Here is a 19,748-nt window from a genome sequence, read left to right as displayed (position 1 = left end):
CATTGAAACAAATGGTTTACGTGGTGCTACAAGTTTACATCATTGTAACATGAGTTATACGGGTTTTGCTCGGATTCATTTAATACAACCTGACGTCATGTTACAGCTGCCACCAGGTTCGACAGAGCTCAGTTAATATTCTCTGACTGACGTATCAGGCTTCCAATGGGAAAAAAAAGAAACATCTGTCAGCCTGAACTTTTTGTTGCGTCTTGTGCCAATGATTGGCATAGAACTGAGCTGTGGGCTGGGTTATCCTTACATGCTGTGTTATTAGCGCACTGTAGAAGATTTAGAGATTGTACTTGGGGAAACTCCTCGCCTGGTACAAAAGGCGAAGACACTGGTCGTGGAATTCTTTTTTATTAAAAAATAATTACCTGAGCTGAAAGGGTTGTGACTACGAGCTTGACTTATGGGGTCGCAGGTTGAGAGTGTGGAAGACGTTGTATGCTGTTCCTGAAGAGGAACCGGACCGTGAAATTTTAGTAGGACTAATTGTATCCAAGGTTCTTTTCCTTTGAACCCAGAAAACGGCTTATTGCGACAGAGCCACACTGCGATTTGGATGCCCGTCCTGTCAAACTTCATAAGTTTTATTGCACTAGCAAACGAAGACTGCATGTAAACCTGGCTGGAGCTGACGGTGAGAGCGGGAGCTGACAATCTTAATTAAATGGATCGCCACTTAAACTTCATTTCTTTTTGGCTACAGCTGGAACTGTGTGCTATGGCAATTCTCCTAACAAAAGGTGGGTTCTGTGATGATTGTGGTGGGGGGATGATGATGAAGAACTGCAACCTTTCGTTGTTGTAAGATGCAGTGGGGTGAAAGAAGTCTACGGTAAAACAAAACCTCTAGTTGGGAATACATGGTGATTTGTTTCAGAGTAACTTGAAAAATGACACAAGTGGGATTTTGATGGGGCAAAAGTTTGAGCTTAATCTTGGGTAGGGATTGTTATGCAGGCTTTGCATGATATTTCTAAAACGGGGAACATCGGCAACAGCCCCCGTGGGTAAATGGGTCTGTGTCTTTTTATAAGCAGAGTTAACTGTATGCAAGCCACTTACATGTGCAAAAATAACAAGGCTTTCTTTACAGCATGTACAAAACGGACACCATTGTCCACGATTCGGTTGGGCAAAAGTATTTTTTTGCGGAGGAGTCCTGCATGTCACTGCAGTGGGGCCACTATTTTAAGACAGCCTTAAGCCGAGATCAGGCCAGTTCAGTGCTCTGCTCTTTGTCATGTATGTTATGAAGTACGGCCGGTGTTGGCTTAGTCACCAGCGTGTAACTTGACTTGCCTCTTGGTTACTGTATCCTTTAATTCTAAGGGGCTGGAGGTGTATGACTCTGTCGGGTTATGCAGTTTGTGTTGTGAAGTCTGTAATAACGCCGTCTCACGAATACTATTAGTCCTGCAGCCATGTTATATTTTTTTAGGTGCAGTGCAAAATTGGGTCCCTGAGCTGGCGACCCATCTGTGAGAACGTCCTAGTTGCCCCCCGCTTTATCCATTATGCTTGCCGACGGTAACGTGGCCCTTCTGGAGCCATTTTAACTGGAAACAAATGTTTGTGTAATAGCTTCTAGATTGAGGAGAGCCTGTGAGACGGAGGAATAACCCCGTCAGCGTCAAAACTAAATGACTACTTATTCTACTTGACAGACCCGTTCCTTGGTACCTATATGCAAATCTAGATTTGTTTTACCGCTAACTACCATGGTCAAAACATATACGCAGTTGCAAAGTTTAATTGTTTATTTAATTTGTGTGCCGTTTTATGTTTTCTACTGTGGTGCCACGCGCATCGGTGTGTTTTAGTTCAGATGTTGTACATGACCCGTAGTTTACCTGTTGTACATTTAACCGAAAGCGGGAAAGAACCGCTCCAAAAGGCCCTTGCTATGCTCACTGTAGTCACTACCTGAAGGTCACCTCCTTTGACTCTATAAACTCAATGTCTGGAGGTCTTAATGAAAATAATTAAACATTGTGCTGCACACTTGTATGTGTACGGGCCTGTTTAGCTAGTTTGTAGTCACATCCTACGTGGAGTACTTGAGATGCATCCTATATGTTAACTCTTCGCCTCCTATATGTTAACTCTTCGCCTGTGTGGCAGGGTAGATGGCATGTATGTGTTTGCTTTGGGTTAGTTATTGCCTCAGGGCTGCAAGTCATGCGAGACTAATGCTTCTAATTGAACAACTTTTTTCTCCTCTGCATTTCAGCACTTCTTTGCGAAAGTCGTGACTTATGCTCTGCCTTATCCTCGGAATAAAGTCAAGGATTTAAAATGGGAGCAAGTACCTCACGTTATTGCCTTTTTAAAAAAATGTAAACGATTTGCGTAAAAAGTTGTAGATAACACGTATTTTACAAGACCCGTTTAAAATGTTCTGACCTGGTTTACTTTTATTTTGTTAAACTGTGTTCATCTACTGATGACAAATACACACATGAAGAAAGTCCTATGTTCATCGGACACCAATAGTGTTGTGTGTGCGAGGGAGAAGTTCTCTGGTTTGTGTGTGTGTGTGTGTGGGTTGCATGCATGCATGCATGCCATATCCAGGACTACTGGTCCCTGTTTACTCTGCGTTTGTTTACTTTGCTAGCCATACAAAGCCCTCTAAGTGATGGATTGGGTGATTCATGACAGGAGCCACTTCAGATCAGACTTAAGTCTGTGGTGTCGGGGCAGTTAATGGACTGTTCGTGTAGTGGTTGTGATCAGTCCATCACGCAGGTTCCATTAAGGACGCCATAGGCTATCAGAAGGGATGGAGAAAGGTAAGGAATTTAGTGGAAGGTGGAATGCTGAAACCCGAGCCTTGTAAGCAGACAAAAGAAGCCTTTTCATTTACCGACAATAAGACGTTTACATGTGTTTTGTATTTCCTCCACCCAAACAGGACGCTTTCTGGAGATCCTCCTGGCAATTTTATACTGCAGTGCCCTGCAACTTCTGATACTGCCTACTCAGCGTGCTTGTTCAGTCGTGAGCATCAGTTCTTCCCGTACTAATAGAGAGCTGAGCCTTAATGTGTGTATGCATTCTTACTGAAAGCTTGCCCCAGTCAGAAAACGGGACTGGAAGCACTTGTCCAGTTCAGATTCAGAATGGTTTATTTCCGAAATCATACAACTCTTTCTCTCAGCACTCCAACTGCTGGCTCTTCCTTGAGACATTTTTGAGGTTTTTCTCTTAGGGTTTCGTCTCCTGGAGTCTGCAATCAGGATTTTTCCCTCTCTGACCACACATTTGATTGCGTGCAAAACTGAAGGAAAACAGCTGAGAGTCTATTGCCTCTTTGCTTCGCCTCTGGATACCCGTTTCCATTTTGGTAGAAATAAATTGACTTTGGCAAGCAAACCATTAATTATAAACTGCACCGTTCCTGTTTTGTAACAGCAATTTGGAAGGGGCGTTTTGCACGATAACTTGTTTAAACAGAACCGCAGTATTGTTGTGTAGCTGTAGCCGCCTGCATCTGGGAGGGTCTTGGAAGGGTGGGTTGCAGAAGCTACCGGTTTGTCTTTTCACTTTAACAGTCAGTTAAAATGTGTGTTGTATAATTTTGACTGAGTAGGCTGAAAGGAAGTTTTTTCTTGCTGGGGTCTGAACTAATCTGTGTTGGCTAGGTGTACAATGCTATGTGTAGCATTGTATGCATTGAACTGCTCAGTTTTATCTGAAAAAAAAATGGACTGTGGTAGAGGCAAAGTTCAAAGATTCTTCATGGTCTGTTGCATTGATTCAGGATGCCCCCTAACCTTTTCAGTGAAAGTTGATATAGCCACTGTTTTTGTGGAAGCGAAACAATATTGCTTCAAAATGGTTAACAGGTCTCATCTAGACTGTTAATATCTGCTGTGACTGCAGGATTATCTGACATAGTTAAATATTACCAAGTTTCCATATTGTGTTACAGCATGCTTCTTCAAATGTTTTTGTGCTGAACTTTCATCCAGTCTTCTGACCCCCTCCCTATGATCCTTACTCCTGTCATCTGTTACATGCAGTTTTTTCTTGCCTCTTCAGTTTCCCTACTATTTTTTCTTGCCATAATCAGATTACTAATAGGTATTTTCCCCACCCACCTTGTTCTCTTTTTGCCTTCTGTCACACCACTCTCCTCTGACCGTGTTAGATTAGTTGAAAGGCAGGGCAGAAGAACCTTTGATCATCAAGCCCTTACCCAGCAACATTTTCCCACACAGACCATATTTACTACCAGGGCTACTATAACATTGACAAATTTAATCAAATAAATGTAAATACTTTCCAAAAATTGTAAACTTCAATACTAATGTATGTCGTGTGACCTAATCACATTTGCCACTAGACAGTTGTGTTGCATTGTGGATGTAGTTGCTTTCAGTAATACAGTGCAGACAGACATCTACTGTTACCTTTTAAGGCCTCTAAATTTAAAGTATCATGCATTGTAACACCCGCTAGGTGTTTGTTCATTCACATACCCCATCTTGAACAGGTTGTGGAAATCTTAATTGATTTGTAAGAATAAAAAGTATATATTTTGAAGGCATTTTACAAACTGTTGCTGTATGGGGCCATACAATGATATTTAATTCAAAGCCTGACCAAATTGTACCAAACAATTACAATGCTGCCTTAAAAGTAGTTGGTGAACTTGCAGCTGGTCCTCTCATTTTGAACATATTCAATATTTTAAATAGCAATGGCATCTAAACTACTCATGCATTGAATTTAAATAAAAATCAAGTTGAACCAGTGATAGTGGGGGAAAAATCATGTGGACATGAAATGTGAATTTTTGGACAGTGCCTCGTACAAGTGAATGAGTGGGCATTTTAATCTCCATACTGTACTGAATACTCTTACACATATTGCTCCGTTCTCTGTTACCAGACTGTTTTTAACTACTGCTCCGACAATATTGTCTGACTACATCTACATCCCAGTTAGTAAATTCAAATAAGTGATTAAGAACTCTGCAGTGTAGAATATGCGTGCAACCAAGCTCTGGATAATTTTTCCCGCTTTCTGTTCTGATGTATATATTAATTTTTGACAAATTACTACATGTTATTGGACAAACATTGTATAGTATGCTTTTTTTCTGATCTGTATAATTTTGTGCTGTTGTATCATGTATTTGTATTGTGGAGCTTTTCTCTCCGGGCCTCCAAATGGGCAACTAGCCCAGTCGGTAAATGTTAAACAAGTAAAGTTTAAAAAAAAAAAAAAAAAAAAAAATTAGTAGCATTATTTGCAAACTGACATTTTGGTAAACTGTCACCATCCTTTAAAAGTTTACTGTGAAATTGTATGCAATTCTGTAATTTTAGTCTAAACTTGCAGCCAGTTTTGAAACCATGTTTTTGGGGTACATGTTTTAATTGGCCTTGTTTTATACCTAATGTTTCTTACTCTTAATGTGCATGTACTTACCGTGTTGTCATTGGGACTGCTTTATATGCATATCCTTGTACCTTTTTTGAGTAGAGAACCTCAAAAGTTACAGAATAAAATGCAAAGCTTTCAATATATATTTGGTGTTTATGTAGGTGATGTGAAATTTGTATCTCTGTTAAATGTATGGATGCTATAGTAACTTTGGCTAAGTGTTAATGATGTACCAGACATCAAAACACAGATGCTGCTGTGCATATATTATATAAACAAAGTTCTCAGCTGCTCCACTTAAATTGTCACACTTTCTATATATCCCTGTGTGTGTAATCACATTCATACTGAAGAATTTATAAAAATGCTAACAATAGCTAAATACCTAGATTGTTTTGAAACAAGTGTACAGATTCATAAAATTTTGTCTTTGGAAATACTGATTCTGCATTCTGAAGCTACATTACTTGTTTACTTTATTTTTTATTTAACATTTGTTTACCAGGATAGTCCGTGTCCTTTTAGTGGAGTCCTGGGGAGAAAAGATCCACAAGGTTAGAGTAATTTAGTAACAAAGTTAACAGTTTAATAATTTAACAATAGTTTTAAAAAAATTAACAGTAGTTTTAAATAGTTTTGACAGTTTGATTTCAGAACATTTGTATCGATTTCATAGTAATAAAAAGTGTACTATTTACACTATGCTAAAGTCTGCCTAGTTATTGATCAGTGGAATCATGCTTTACAGGGTAGACCATGAGTAGTAGGTTGGAAGAGGTGGGTTCAGGGAGGGTTTACATTTACATATATGGTTTTCATAAAGGTGAGTTTTAGGGAGTTTTTTGAATGTGCTAGTGTGGTTTTATCACATTACAAATGACATTCAAATAATTTCCTGTGGAAAAAGCAAATTCGGTTGTGTTTTTTTTTCCCGGCGATGTTGAAGTGTATTAACCCACCAGTTAGTTTGCGCAGGAATGGGCGTGGCCTGTTTGACAAGGTGGTGGGCAGAATTTCAATATGGAATCCATGCACACAACTAACTCCATCCTTGTCAAAATTATTCTCCTTTTTCAGGGTGCAAGCCCCCTGCCATGTGGGGGCGCTGCACTCCCCGTTGAACACAAGTGTTGAGCAACGGTGCTGGTACTGCAAACAATTTCAGCCATTAATAACAGTATCGTTTAGAGAAACAGTTTTGTGGTGTGAACTCTGCCCTACTGAAATGTGATGTACAACAGGCATTTTAGTTTTATGCCCCTAGTAAAACATTTCTTTTTTGGGCAGTGAATGTCTACAATAAAACATTGGGTTGCTTGTGGCACAGATGCTGAATTTTAATTACATTGCAATGTGTCAGGTGGGGTTTGGGCAGGGCTTGCTACTGCACATCTGGTGGGTTAATACACTTCAATATCGCCTTTTTTTTTTTTTTTCCTCTTCCCACAAGTAATGGAAACACCTGAGATGGTCAGATAAGTGTCTACCTGCTCTAATCATTAAAAGTGTCTGTTGCCCCCTCTGCACAAATGTAAACTACTGTGCTTCTAAATGTTGGGTCTGCATGGCAGCATACTCATAGGGAGAAATTAATCAGTTAGCAAGTAGACCCCCTGTACTCTACCAGTATAGTTTGAGAGATGAACCAGCTGTTTATTGCACAGAGTACTTCTCTGTGGTAGCATGATATCAGATTTCAGTTTCAAATGTATTAACTGTGGGGGCTGCATTAGGATTTCCCTGCAAAAGTGTATTTTAAAACTTGTGGTGGGTATGCCTTTCTGCCTTTTCTACTTTTAGTTTTGAGATGTGGTTGACTAAATGGAAGGGGACCGTCTTTGTATTTGGGCACACATGTACCTATGTTTAATTATGTTACTGTTTTTAATTCTGGGTGGCCCTATGAAGGCAATTTCCCATAATTCATGTCCTCTGGTCAAGGAACGTGTGCATGTCGTCTTTTCTGTCCTTTTAAAACACTGCATCATATTAGTCTGATTATCAATATCCTTTAATTCCTGATTCTTGTTCTCCCAAACCATTCTGTACCACCCCCCCCCTGTGGTAATTAATTCACACTTCTACTTAGTGCCTGTTTTTCCTCCTCCATTAGTTTTCTGTATTATCAGTTGGAGAAATGTGCAGGTAAGATTTCAATAGCAAATTCCCACCTTATCTCCACCCTACTTTATGCCTCCAATATATACCAACCTAAGGCAAAGCGATTTAAACAAGCTAGAGACCTGCTACAACAAAATTGCCAAATTCGCCACAGGGGCATCCTATCATAGTCACCACTGTCTCTTACTTGCTGAACTGGGCTGGCTTGAACTCCCTCACCTCCTTCAATGGTATCAACTCTCAACTCGCCTACAAACTAGTAAACCATCCACTAAATGTCCCATCCCTTCAGAATCTCCTCCAACCCTATCGCACCACCAAACCACTAAGATCCAGTAACAAAAATCACTTGCAGATCAGTAAAGCCAATAACTCTGCTGGTGAAGCACTATTCTCTTGCGCCATAGCCAAATTATGGAACTCCCTCCCACCCACAATTACCTCCGTACCATCATGCACCCACTTCAGAACTTTACTAAAAGCACACCTATGCCCTTGCAACTCCCACTCTATCACCCACCCCATCCAACCACTACCTTTCTTTCCACCCCACTAACTACCTTGATTATAGCAAACTCAGATGCTCATAAGCCTAGTACTTATTATACAGCAGGAACTTCTTATTGTAACATTTGTTAATGTCTGTTATGTACTTCGCAGATAAAGATTCTAGTTGTCTACTGATGTACTATGTTCTTAATCTGTAAATATTTGTAATTAATTGCTATGTTAATCAAATTATTAATCGCTATGTAATCCAATGTAACTACTGTCTGTTTATTTTAACTGTGGAGCTTTTCTCCCCGGCCCTCTGCTGAAAATGGACCTACGTTCAGTGGGACACTCCCGGTCAACAAATGTAAGTAAATAAATGAGCAGGTGGGGGGGGGGGAGTACATGTTTAAGTAGTCTTGCGTGACAATGCAGTGCAGTTAACTGGAATGTCAGACATTTCACCTGCTGTGCTGACACAGAAGTATTAGACCATGATGCTTCACTTGACTCCCCATGCAGATACTTTGTCACAACTGTGTAAAAGTTACCGACATTCAAATATAGGAAAGTGTGCTACAGTTCAGGTATTTTGTGAATGTCTCAGTACTATGCCTGTACTAAATAAAGCAGGGAAAATGTCTCACATTATCACATGAGTATCAGTAACTGTATTTTTTCTTGGATTTCTCATTTTGTCAATTTTATAAATGCATTCTGTGCTCTTATGCATTTTGTAGCTGGTATTTGGTCTGGGAGGTTTTTGTTTTTATTTAGATGGTAAGGGGGGAGTAGCTTTCCCCCTTACTGATTTCTAACAAAACAAAACAAAAAAAAAACAGCCACGCTAAGAGCTGTGTGATACCTTAAATCTCCTGTAATGGAGACCCATGAGGTATATGCAAACGACCCCTTACTGACCAAGTGTTTCAGCTACATGGGTTCTGAATGTCCATGACATTGTTACTTTCTAAGTCTTTATGGTTACATTCAGGTCAGTAAAGCTAAGTCTCTCTAGCTGTGGACATGCATATTTTGGTCTTTGACATCACAAGCAATAAGTGAATAATTTGGCTTAACTTCAGAAGTACAGAATCTTTAGGCATCAGCTGGGTTTAAAGACCAAGATGCCTGCGAAATATTACAACTAACATCCAAACCAAATGGTAAAATGGTCAGGGACAAATCATTCAGTAAAACTGCAAGAAAGTCCAATCCAGAGTTTTCTCTAGCTGTTGTTGACAAGGTTGATAATAATGCATGTCCACCGCTATCGAGTTTGGCTTCATTGGCCTGAAATTAAGCATAAAGATTTATGAAGTACATTCAGGAGCCGTGTAGCTGAAAAATGTGGTATCCTTAGGGGATCATTTACATAAATCCCATGGGCCTTTATCACAGGTGGTTTTAAGGTATCAACACACAGTGAAAACTCTAGCTTGACTGGGTTTTTCTTGTAGTTTTACTGAACAGTTTGTGTGACCTTTTTACCCTTTGGTTTGGCCCCTACTGATTACAGAGGCATTGCTACTTATTGAGGAATGTACTTACTGTTTAGGTGTGTGTATGGGGGGATTAAGGGATAAGCAGCCACTCGCCATTTACTGAATTTTTTTTAAGTGCATGTGACTGTCCCACTTTATTGTGTCCACATTCTTTGGCTGTTTTGGGAGATCATTTCTACAAGTATACTGCAAATAGTTTATTTTGCAAGGTCTTTACTACTGGTATTCGTAGGAAGTTGTGCTAGCATTACTTGTGTTGCCCCATTATCGGTAATAGTTGAGGGCACAGAGAGGCTGCCATGTTCAGTGCAAAGTGGGCCACAACAGATAGCAGTGTGGTTGTGATGTCATAGGAAGGCATAGTGTGCATCACACTGTGTTTTAACCTTAAATCTTGGATGACTGGGATTGTTGTTGATCCAAATCAAGAGTAGATGGTTACTTGCCAGTAGTCTTAAGTATATGAACTGGTGTCTAATGAAAAAAAGTTGACTATTAAACATGTTTTCCCCTTGACCCTGAGGTAGCACGATCTTGGGATTTATTAAATAGGGAATTGTTGTCCCTTGCATTAAAAAGTATTTGTTTGTGTGTGTGGGCCAGATGGGGCCATTTTTGCCTTTAATGTCTTAATCTTTATTGGTAGATGCCACTATTCAGGCAGTTTGATATAGCGCAGAGTACCTGGGTCTCTCTTAACAACCTGCACCTTGTTTGCCACTGTTAAATTTGTTACTCAGTTATTTATTCCATGCCCCTACACTCTGGTCTCACTGGGCATGCTTTGTATGTTTACATATTGCCTGCATCTCTCAAGTAGAGGACCATATTTACTTTTAGAGGTTTCTGTTCATTATGTGGGCTAGTGTCATGAATTCTGTATTCGTTCCAACAGTATGCATGTTGCATTGCTGGACCAAACTTTTTTTCCCGTCTGTGTGGTGGTAATATATCATTTAAGTGGTTAGCATTACTGTTTAGTTTTGTACCTGGTATGCTTTAAAATGGTTTGATAGGACAGCCTTTCTGAAGTGATTTTTTATAGCTGGCATAACTATCCTGAATCTAGGGGTTTCTTCATGTATATCTTAAGGCAGTTGTATTTCCTTTCATACTTGGACTGTCCATGACTTTAGATCTAAATGGCTAGTTTATAATAGAGACATTAACAGTATGCTGTTAAGAGACCTAGAATATGTCAAAGATATTTCACAAAATAGTATATGGGTCGAGATATAGTTACCTTTGTGCACGTTTTATTGGTTACAAACTTGTTTACAGTAATTGTAGTATGTGATGGTTCAACAAAGCAGGATTTCATTTTATGTTTTTAAAAGTTCCAAAATGCTGGATTTCATTTTGTTGTGTCTCTTTGGTGATGGTGAAGTTTCTTTAGGCAAATTGGCATGCTGAAAAGCACATTCACAGATTACAGTCCTAGACATGTGTTGAAATGAGGAATGTAGTGTAATTTTTAACAAGCCCCTGTGTGTTGACTTTGGTGTTAACTGGTCAGGAGACATTTAATTATAGTTATCCATATTTTGGAGCTGAAGCTCTGGGGCTTATAAAAAGTTGTAAATTCTGGTCCTTGGTGTGGTTGGCTTATTTTATAATGAATCTTTAAGTAAAATTAAAACAGGACAACAAGTGCAGAACACTGAATAATATAATTGGTTAGTTTTCTAAGTAGTAAATACAAAAAGTACAAGTTTTCTGTTAAAAAAAAAAAAAAAAAAGCCAAAGTTCATGAAACCTTTTGTTTTCCAGTACTTGGATCATTCAAATTCTGTGGTTTTATAGTGTTAGAAAAATGTCCTGTATTTATTTTGAGGTCAGATTAGCTCCTTTTCAGAGACTGTCTGGGAAGAAAAGCTCTAAAAGCAGTAGTTGGAAAGTAATGCATAAAACACAAGCATCATCCAGGCTGATTGAGTGTAGTATATTGAAAAAATGTATGTATAGATGTATATTTAGGACATTTGGCTGAATTGATGTGTTTGGAGAATAAAACCTGGGTGAAAGCGTGGCATTAATGGTTAAGGTGTTTACCTTACAGACACCAGGTACAGGTTTTGATTCTGATATGGGGTAATTGACTAGGCTTAAAATGGCCCACAAGGGCAGTTAACTTAGTACTAATTTATGAACCTCAATTTAGATCATCCCCCCCCCCCCTGTTTGCTGTCCAGTCTGCTGTGCCTTACTCGCAGAACAGACCCATTGCATCATCTAGTGTACATTTGTGTATTGGCAAAGAATCTTTACCACCCTATACTGCTTTTACAACTGAAAATTCATCCATTTTGCAAGCTGTAAACATCTATAAAAATTAAACTGAGCAAATGCATTTTCTTAAGTCACTTGTTTTGCTTCTCATTTGGAACCATGAGTAAAAGATTTTAGTTTAGATGATACTGATATGATTTAAAGTTTGAACATTTACTGCCCTAAGAATCCTGAGTGGTAGTAATTTTTCTTTGCTGGTCTGCTGTTATGGCTTTTTGCATACAGTAGCTCTCTCTGAAGTGCATGCATGTCAGTTGCTTCAATATATAGACCAAAATATACTAATGTGAACATATAATGGTACAAAATATACTAATGTGAACATATAGTGGTACAAAATATACTAATGTGAATAAAGTTAAAACAAACCTTTTAAAAAATCAGCATCTGAAAATCACAACAAAGCATAGCACTATAAATGGAAAGGATGCAGCAGTGCAAGACTGACATTATTGAACCTCCCAACTGTTTACATAATTGTGCTTGTAGATGTGGCATTTTGATAGGTACTGAGACTTTGTAGGGGATTGTATTTGTGCTTCATGTGATTTGTTCTGTAGTAGCTGCTTGTTGGCCCCCTACACTGCAGAGCGTATATTACTAGCTAAATCAGCTTTGTCCACTGTCGTTTTTATAATTGTAGGTTATTAGTGTTTTGGGTTAGGGTTCCATACTGCCACAGCTTTGAACATTGAGTACTGTTAGGGGGAAAATGTCCAAAACCTTCTGTATGTTGAATAACTCCTCTGCACAATGATCTTGGGAGTAAGTTGTGTATTGAGGGGGTTGTTCCCTGCTAAAATGCTTTTTATGTGCTAAAGTGCATTTTGAAATTCAGTTTTATGTACTAGTTGAATCTGAATTTCCCATGTTATGGGGGGCTCATGTTATGGAATTGTACACTTCTTGCTTTGGGTTATAGTAAGTTATTAATATTTAATGCAGTGGATTAAGGTGATGAACTTTATAACAGACTGTTTTGAATGGGATTGATTTGCACAGTTACTGTAGCATGACCTTCCCCAATTCTGTTGCATAACATAAGTTGCCCCTAGATGCAGGTGAAAAAGTTTGAGGTTATGGGCCTTATCAGGGGGAAGGAATCAGATTTGTTAAACCATATCCTCAGTCATAGCATGAATTCTCCTGCTTTTTAGTGAGTTCTTTGTCAAAGCAAAAGTAAAACAAAAGTGATTCCCCCCTAGGTAATGGCAAAGATTTGAATTTCCCCACTAGAAAAGTTGCATGAAATGTGGGGAATAACCTACAGTCCATGCAGGTAGATAACAATGATTCAGTTACCATGCACACACTCATGCACACAACAAATGTACTCTGTTGGACCAGGCATTAATCATTTGTGTTCTGAGAAATACGATAATATGGTTTAGTTAAACCCCACATGCAGACACACACACAGGACACATAGCCAGCCATATAGACACATAGAGAGAGCAAGCAAACAAAATAACACTTGTGTGGCACAGTATTCTGTCCCTAGTAATTTGGTTACTTTTTCATTGCTTGTCTTTCTGCTATTGTGATTTTGCATAAAAAGTACATAAGTTGAGTCTTTGGAAGCAGTGATTGTGTTTGGAGCAAGGCAGTTAGTTTGGCTGTTACAAATGGAGAGGGTTCCACCTATTTCACAAGAAGCTCATGCTGTACTCCCAAAGTCTCACATCTTATTTCATGAATAAAATAATTAATGCTGACCTTTTTGCTGTAAAATCTTGCATTCTTTAGTACCACTTTTCAGAGGTGCTTATTCCATAGCTTCCATTTGTCTTTTGAACACTGAGCTTCTTGCAGCCATGGCTTTGATTAATAAGTGGCTATCCACTTCCTCTTTATCCTCCTTTTGAATCCTGTCACATGCTGGGAAATTCTGATTGGCATTTATTTTTTCTATTCTGGAGGATGCTTATTTTATATTAAACTATTAGGTTTTGCAAGCTAGCAGCAATCTGTTGTGGGAATAAAATTAAATGAAAAATTTGTAGCTCCGGTGTTGAACTTCTCAACTGTTACATCCATTGTACATGTTTAATCTCAAAAGTATATCTGGTAACAAGCTTACTTTCCTAATGATTTTCTGTCTGCTTGCATCTATCTATTTCTTCTCATGTCATCAAAGCAGGGCCATTCCCTTTTGATGCAAAGTCATCACCTTTGCTGTATGCTGTCAAAACAAACGCATGCCTGAGCATTGTTGCCTTATTTATTTGTGGAAGGTATTTGCTTGCTCCTTCATCCCTGCAAAACAGCCTTTGACTAGTGAGTATGCTGGCAGATTTCTTTAGTGATCAGGAAAATGCCTTCTTCACTTGCATCACTATTTTGGCCCTTAATACTGAACCTTTCCAGTAGCATTTACTGTTGGCACTAGCAACAAATCTGTTCCTGCTGGATATGTGGCTTAGAAAAAAGGTGGAGTGCTTAAAATAAGTTTAGTAAATAGTTTTTCATGATGGCCGTAATAATTGGTGGCATCAGTAAATGTTTTTTTCTTTACATAAACTTATGTTCACATTGAAATGCTGTCCGATAACTGTTTCATTAGATTATCGGTGTGAACTCGCTGGTTTCAAGTTTTTATAGTGTTTATTCATGATTTAGACAATAGATGACATAACGTGTGGGATTCCTTCCGAGTAAATGGTTACTACATGCACTATCTAGTGTCTTAATTAGTTTTTCTCATGAACAATATGAACATTTGTCTCAGTGCATGCCTTTTCAGCCTTTCCTAAAGTGAAAGTGAGATTTGTCTGTACTGAACTGGGTTTCCCGACATATAATTGTCTCCAGACACAAGTGAACCTTTATTTTAACAACCCCGTGACATATTGTGTAGTGCAGCCATATTTGTTTTCCTGAAGCACTTGTGTGCTGGTGATGAATACATGAGCAGCGAAAGCATGCGTATTAATAAGAAAGTCCTATTGTAGTGCTGGTGAGCAGTGAACCTTTTAAAGGATGTGTGTAATGTGCTACAGTTTTAAGTGTGTACACATACGGTAGTAATCTGAAATTGTTGCATTGCTGCTTATCTGGACGTTTCTCTGGAACTGTAAATAATAATTTTGTTCTGTAGAAAGGGGCAGTCACAGTTATACATGCACACTGCAACATTCTTGGTCTGAACAGTTCCATAAGAACTTGTAATTAAACAAGCATCAAAGAGCACCTAAACATAACATTATTAAACACCTTAACAGAGGGATGCATTGCTTTCCATTTCTACTCTATATAATGGGTTGGCAAAATGGTTAAACTGACCTGAAAGACAGAAGGTAGAGTTTCATTCTCAACTTTGAGGGAACTTGGCTAGGCTTAAAATGGTCCAGGAAAGGCAGCTAGCCTAGTACTAACCTATGAAATGATACAGAATATCCAAAAACTGAAGAAAATCTATATTTGGTCCAATAACAAATGGAAAGTAGAAAACCGTATACCATTTCACTTGCAGTCTAATTGTAAACATGTAGCTCTGACTTTGTAGAGCTCCAGCTACAAGAACAGATTTGCCTACATATAGGTACTACTTGGCAAATGTCAGTGCTGCAAAATTTGCACATTCTGAATACTGACCAACTCTCATCTGTTCTGATTTTTGTAGATGTTTGTATTAGTGATGTATTCTTGAAAGTATTTTAAAACGAGAAACAAATCGATCCGTAAAAACTACAAGAAAAACTTAACCCAGGCTATATTTTTCACTGTATGATTCCTTAAAACCTCTTGTATTTAGACGTAACATGGGAGTTTATTGACAAATTCAGGCCTGTAAAGCCAAACCCCAATAGCTGTGGACATGCATGTTTCAGCCTTCTTATGGCATCTTCAGCACAGCATAAGGGGACTGTCTGGCTAACCTTTGGAAATGGTTGTTGTACCCAGCTGATGTCCATAATCATTAGGGTGTCTGCAAAATATCCCAACTAAAACAATAAGTAACAAGGTAGTTTTTACTGATTGGTTTGTCTGTATGTAAGAACTGCCTTTATAGCCGAAACATTTCATGTCCTTAAGGGGTCATTTGCATATATCTCATGTTACCACTATTACAGGCAGTTTTAAGGAATCATACAGTGGAAAATAGCTTGGCTCTGTTTTTCTTGTTTTTACTTCAAAGTATTTTTTGTCACTTTGGCCTGGGATATGACTAAAAAGGATCCATGGACTAGGTCGCTCACCCAGTTTAAGTAACAAAAGATATTTCAAGAATAGAACCTTGTGGCATACTGTGGGTGGTTTCCACTATGAGGGTGGTTGGAATCCTCAAGCTTGTGTGTGCATATGCATGCATGCATGCATGCATACATGCATGCATACATACACACACCGACTAAATGGTTGCATCAACTCAAAACTCGAAACAGGGGGACCCCCCCCGCCAGGGGCATGATTGCTAGCACAACTTGCTAACAGTGACCTCCTTTGGAGGAACTCCGCTTGTCGAGGGGTTGAACCTCAGGCAACTGAAGCTTGAGCATTCGATCTTCATTCACCAGTAGGTTACCCCTCTGGGTGACTGCTAATTCCTTGTTTGGTCTGACTCTGTATGTACTATTTTATTTATTAAACCCACTAGGCTGTTAATCCCTACTTCAGAATATATTGTGCTTAGAAAGTTGATGTAATTTACATCAGCCTGAAGATTCTTGACTGCATTCGTAGTGTTGCGGATAATTAAATACCCAGTCATGGTTGGCCTATTAGGACAGACTGTTTACTGCCCATAATTCATTTTGTTGATATCTATTCCTGAAACCTTTCTTGCATTTAATTTGCCATTGAAATTTGAGAGGTTTACACACCTCTAGCTGTACCTTAGTGTATACTGTTGTGTTTATGAAGATTTCCATGTCTAGATTTAAACAGTTTTCCAGCAATATGTATACATATCCTTCATGATCACGAGGGCATACCTTCAAGCTGTCTTAGTTCCATTTTGCTTATAACGTGTGTCTCAGGTATTGACTTCCTGGGCTTGATCTTCAACTTAGGCAGGTTGAGAGGTGGGCATGGGTAAGTGTCACATTTGCTGTCTTGTACTTGGGGGGGGGGGGGGGTTGCAGTTCAGCCTTGTGCATCTTTATACAGGAATGCCTAAAGCCTACATTGAGTAGTTCAAAGAACAATATGGTGCTGAGGTGCACAGGTAAAACTCCCTCCTTCCATTCAGAGAGGTAATAGTAAATGCAACCCTATTTGGGAAGTCCTCCTAGTTTTAGGCTGTTAGCTTTAGCATACTTGACTGTCCCTGAATTTTTTTCTCTGCCCCTTCTAATCCTTCTTAAAACTGTCTGTTCTGGGGAAAAGGGGTGGCAGATTACACTAATTACAATTGTTAAGAATTCTAGACTTCTAGACATTACTTCAGAAAATGTTTAATTTGCGTTCTGTCAAATTCTAAATTTAGCAGTACTAATATTTTAAAGTGTCCCTGGTTGGACTTGACTATGTCAGTATTTGTCCTTGTTTCTGTGGAGGTAAAAGAGCTGTAAGATTCATGGCATGTACACCTGGATGGGATTTTCCTAAGATTTATAAGTCTTTTCATAAGAATGTAGCAGGTGAAGTAGGTAAGGTTGAAGCAGAGTAAACCACGTCTGCCTTGGATAAAAGGGTGCAATAAAAATAACCTTTTCTGTGAATTAATTTTTATTAGAGAAAATGAAGGCATGGTACAGAAGTCTTTGAGGTCATGCATGTGTTACCCTGACTGAATACGTTCGGCAGTAGAATAGGGAGAGAAGTTTTGTGTGTGAAATGAGTAGGCCTCAAACCGGGGCCTCTTATTTTCAAGAGGTGCCTCACTTCTGGTTTCAAAGATTACTTGTGAGACATTGTCGGAAAATAACTGAAATCTGTCTGCAAGGAAATGAACTCTCCTCTGATATTTGTAGCCAACAGAAACCTGAGTGAACATCCCCACTACAAAAACCTTGCAGCTTCCTCACATAGGGGTGATGGCAAGTTCCTCCCTGTCTCAAGTACCACACAACTGCCATACAGTTGGTCTGAAATGAGTACCCCAGAAGGAATGATTATCTTGAAAGGCTTGGGGAAGAGTAACCTTTTCTGAGTAGGCCAAGAAAGGGCTTATATGTACGTGTCTGGTGAGGATTTTGTGTGTAACTAATAAATATTAGGACTCCACAAAGAGTCTACTGACCACTGTTATTTCATGATCCTAGTCCTTCATCTGGAACACTGCCATTGTGAGTTATTGGTGAGAGGGTACTGGAAGATGGATTGGGGATGCCATATATCAAAAGAGCAGATTACATTCTGGAGAAAATAGAATTCCTTCTCGTACTGCATTTACATCTGTCACTTTGTTGTACAAAAAAGAAAAACAATACCTGCAGTGGTGCAGGAACGCTGGAGACCAATGGAAGGAAAAGCTCATCGAAAATGTAAATTTGCTTTCCTGTTTGTGGTCATAACTGACATTTTCTTGTTCTGTATCTCCTTGGTAAAATTACACTTTTTAATGGAACCATTATTTTCCACAAAAGCCACATTGTAATAGAGCTAAACATTTATTTTTTTTTTTAAGTACTGCACGCATTCTTGGGGAGAGAAAAAACTTTGCTGAAAAATTCTACTTGCAGCTTTTGGCAGCCCTTCTTAAGATGTATGCTTTCTTGCTAAAACCCTATCATACTGGGTGATTAATAAAGGACATAACTTTGAACCCCTTTTATTCTTCTTTGAACCAAGTGGATTTGCAATGAAATCAGGTCAGCACATGGAGTAGGTTGCCCATTAGAACATTAAAATTATGCTGTGATTTTTTTTAGTGCAATCCCTTTGTGACTAAAGTGTCTGAAGCTACAACTTTTGCTAGGGTGTTTAGTATCTGGTGTAACTGCTGCACGGTAGTGCTTGGTGCTAGAATCTTTCTAAAATGCCTTTATGTAGATTGACAGTCTTTATTTCTGATCTTTTATGCAGTAACCCACTTTGCATTGAATTGTACCAGGCTTTCTATATGACATTATTTTTAATTAACTATTCTGGGGTTTGGCAAAGTATGCTCACTAGTGAAATACATATTACATTATAATCTTTTTTTTTTTTTTTTTCAAATTTCAGGTGAAATCCGATGCTATTGTGATGCCCCTCACTGTGTGGCGACAGGTTACATGTGCAAATCTGAACTGAATGCCTGCCTTTCAAGGCTGCTGGATCCACAGAATGCCAACTCACCACTTACCCATGGCTGTCTGGACTCCTTCTCCAATACTTTGGAATTGTGTCATATTACAAAGTCACAAAACTTCACTAGGGGCATACAGCCCATGCTGGAGTGTTGCCATGAGGACATGTGTAATTACAGAGGGCTTCTCGATGTTCTGTCTTACCCCAGGGGAGAGGCTTCAGGTAGGACAGTCATTTATGGCTAAAGTGTTTTCCTTTATTTGAGACTGGGAGTACTTGGCCCTTCTATGTTTTGATATTGATTTACTTTTGAGATGTATTTGGACAGATCAGAGGAAAAGTCAGTGCATGCATTTGTGTCAAAGCTTTTATATTTCTTTTAAGAGAACTGGATGTCTGTCGAATTTTCAGCATTTTTTTTTTCTTGAATGGTCAAATGTGTCTCACTCATTAGGTCACACAGCTTAAGGACTGATAAATTATATATTTGGAATGCTTCTAGAAGATGGGTATTGCGAAGAGACTCAGAACTTTTTTATACATGTCTATTTTCCTGAAGGCCTTCTTGCTGTTTAGTTTGGTCTTTACAGTGGCAGGTTTTTGAGGGTTATTTAATGGGTTTGATCTTGAAATGCTTATCTCTGACTGTGAAGCTTTGTCTTGTGGCTTGCCTTCTGGCTACACCTGAAAAGGAGTTTTGTGTTTTTTCTCTGGTTTAAGTATGTTTGGTGAGAAACGGGAAAACTTTCGAGGGGTGCT

General features: G+C 38.9%; 1 protein-coding gene across 2 annotated transcripts in view; it reads left to right on the top strand.

The window, feature by feature from the left end:
- The first annotated feature begins 281 nt into the window (after positions 1 to 281).
- Positions 282 to 19,748, top strand: part of BAMBI (BMP and activin membrane bound inhibitor) — a 20,704-nt gene continuing 1,237 nt past the window's right edge. The window contains exons 1-2 of one of the 2 annotated variants that reach the window (XM_044066676.1): positions 282 to 752; positions 18,924 to 19,211. In XM_044066676.1, coding sequence (XP_043922611.1) covers positions 677 to 752; positions 18,924 to 19,211 — 364 coding nt within the window. In that variant the 5' untranslated portion in view covers positions 282 to 676. Of the gene's footprint in view, positions 753 to 2,779; positions 2,805 to 18,923; positions 19,212 to 19,748 lie in introns of those variants that run through there. The other variant, XM_044066677.1, reaches the window with a different exon arrangement.

Source organism: Protopterus annectens, chromosome 3.part1, assembly GCF_019279795.1.
Source record: "Protopterus annectens isolate FY-2018-M chromosome 3.part1, PAN1.0, whole genome shotgun sequence".
Taxonomy (NCBI): Eukaryota; Metazoa; Chordata; order Ceratodontiformes; family Protopteridae; genus Protopterus; species Protopterus annectens.
This window is presented reverse-complemented; position numbering and strand designations above follow the sequence as displayed.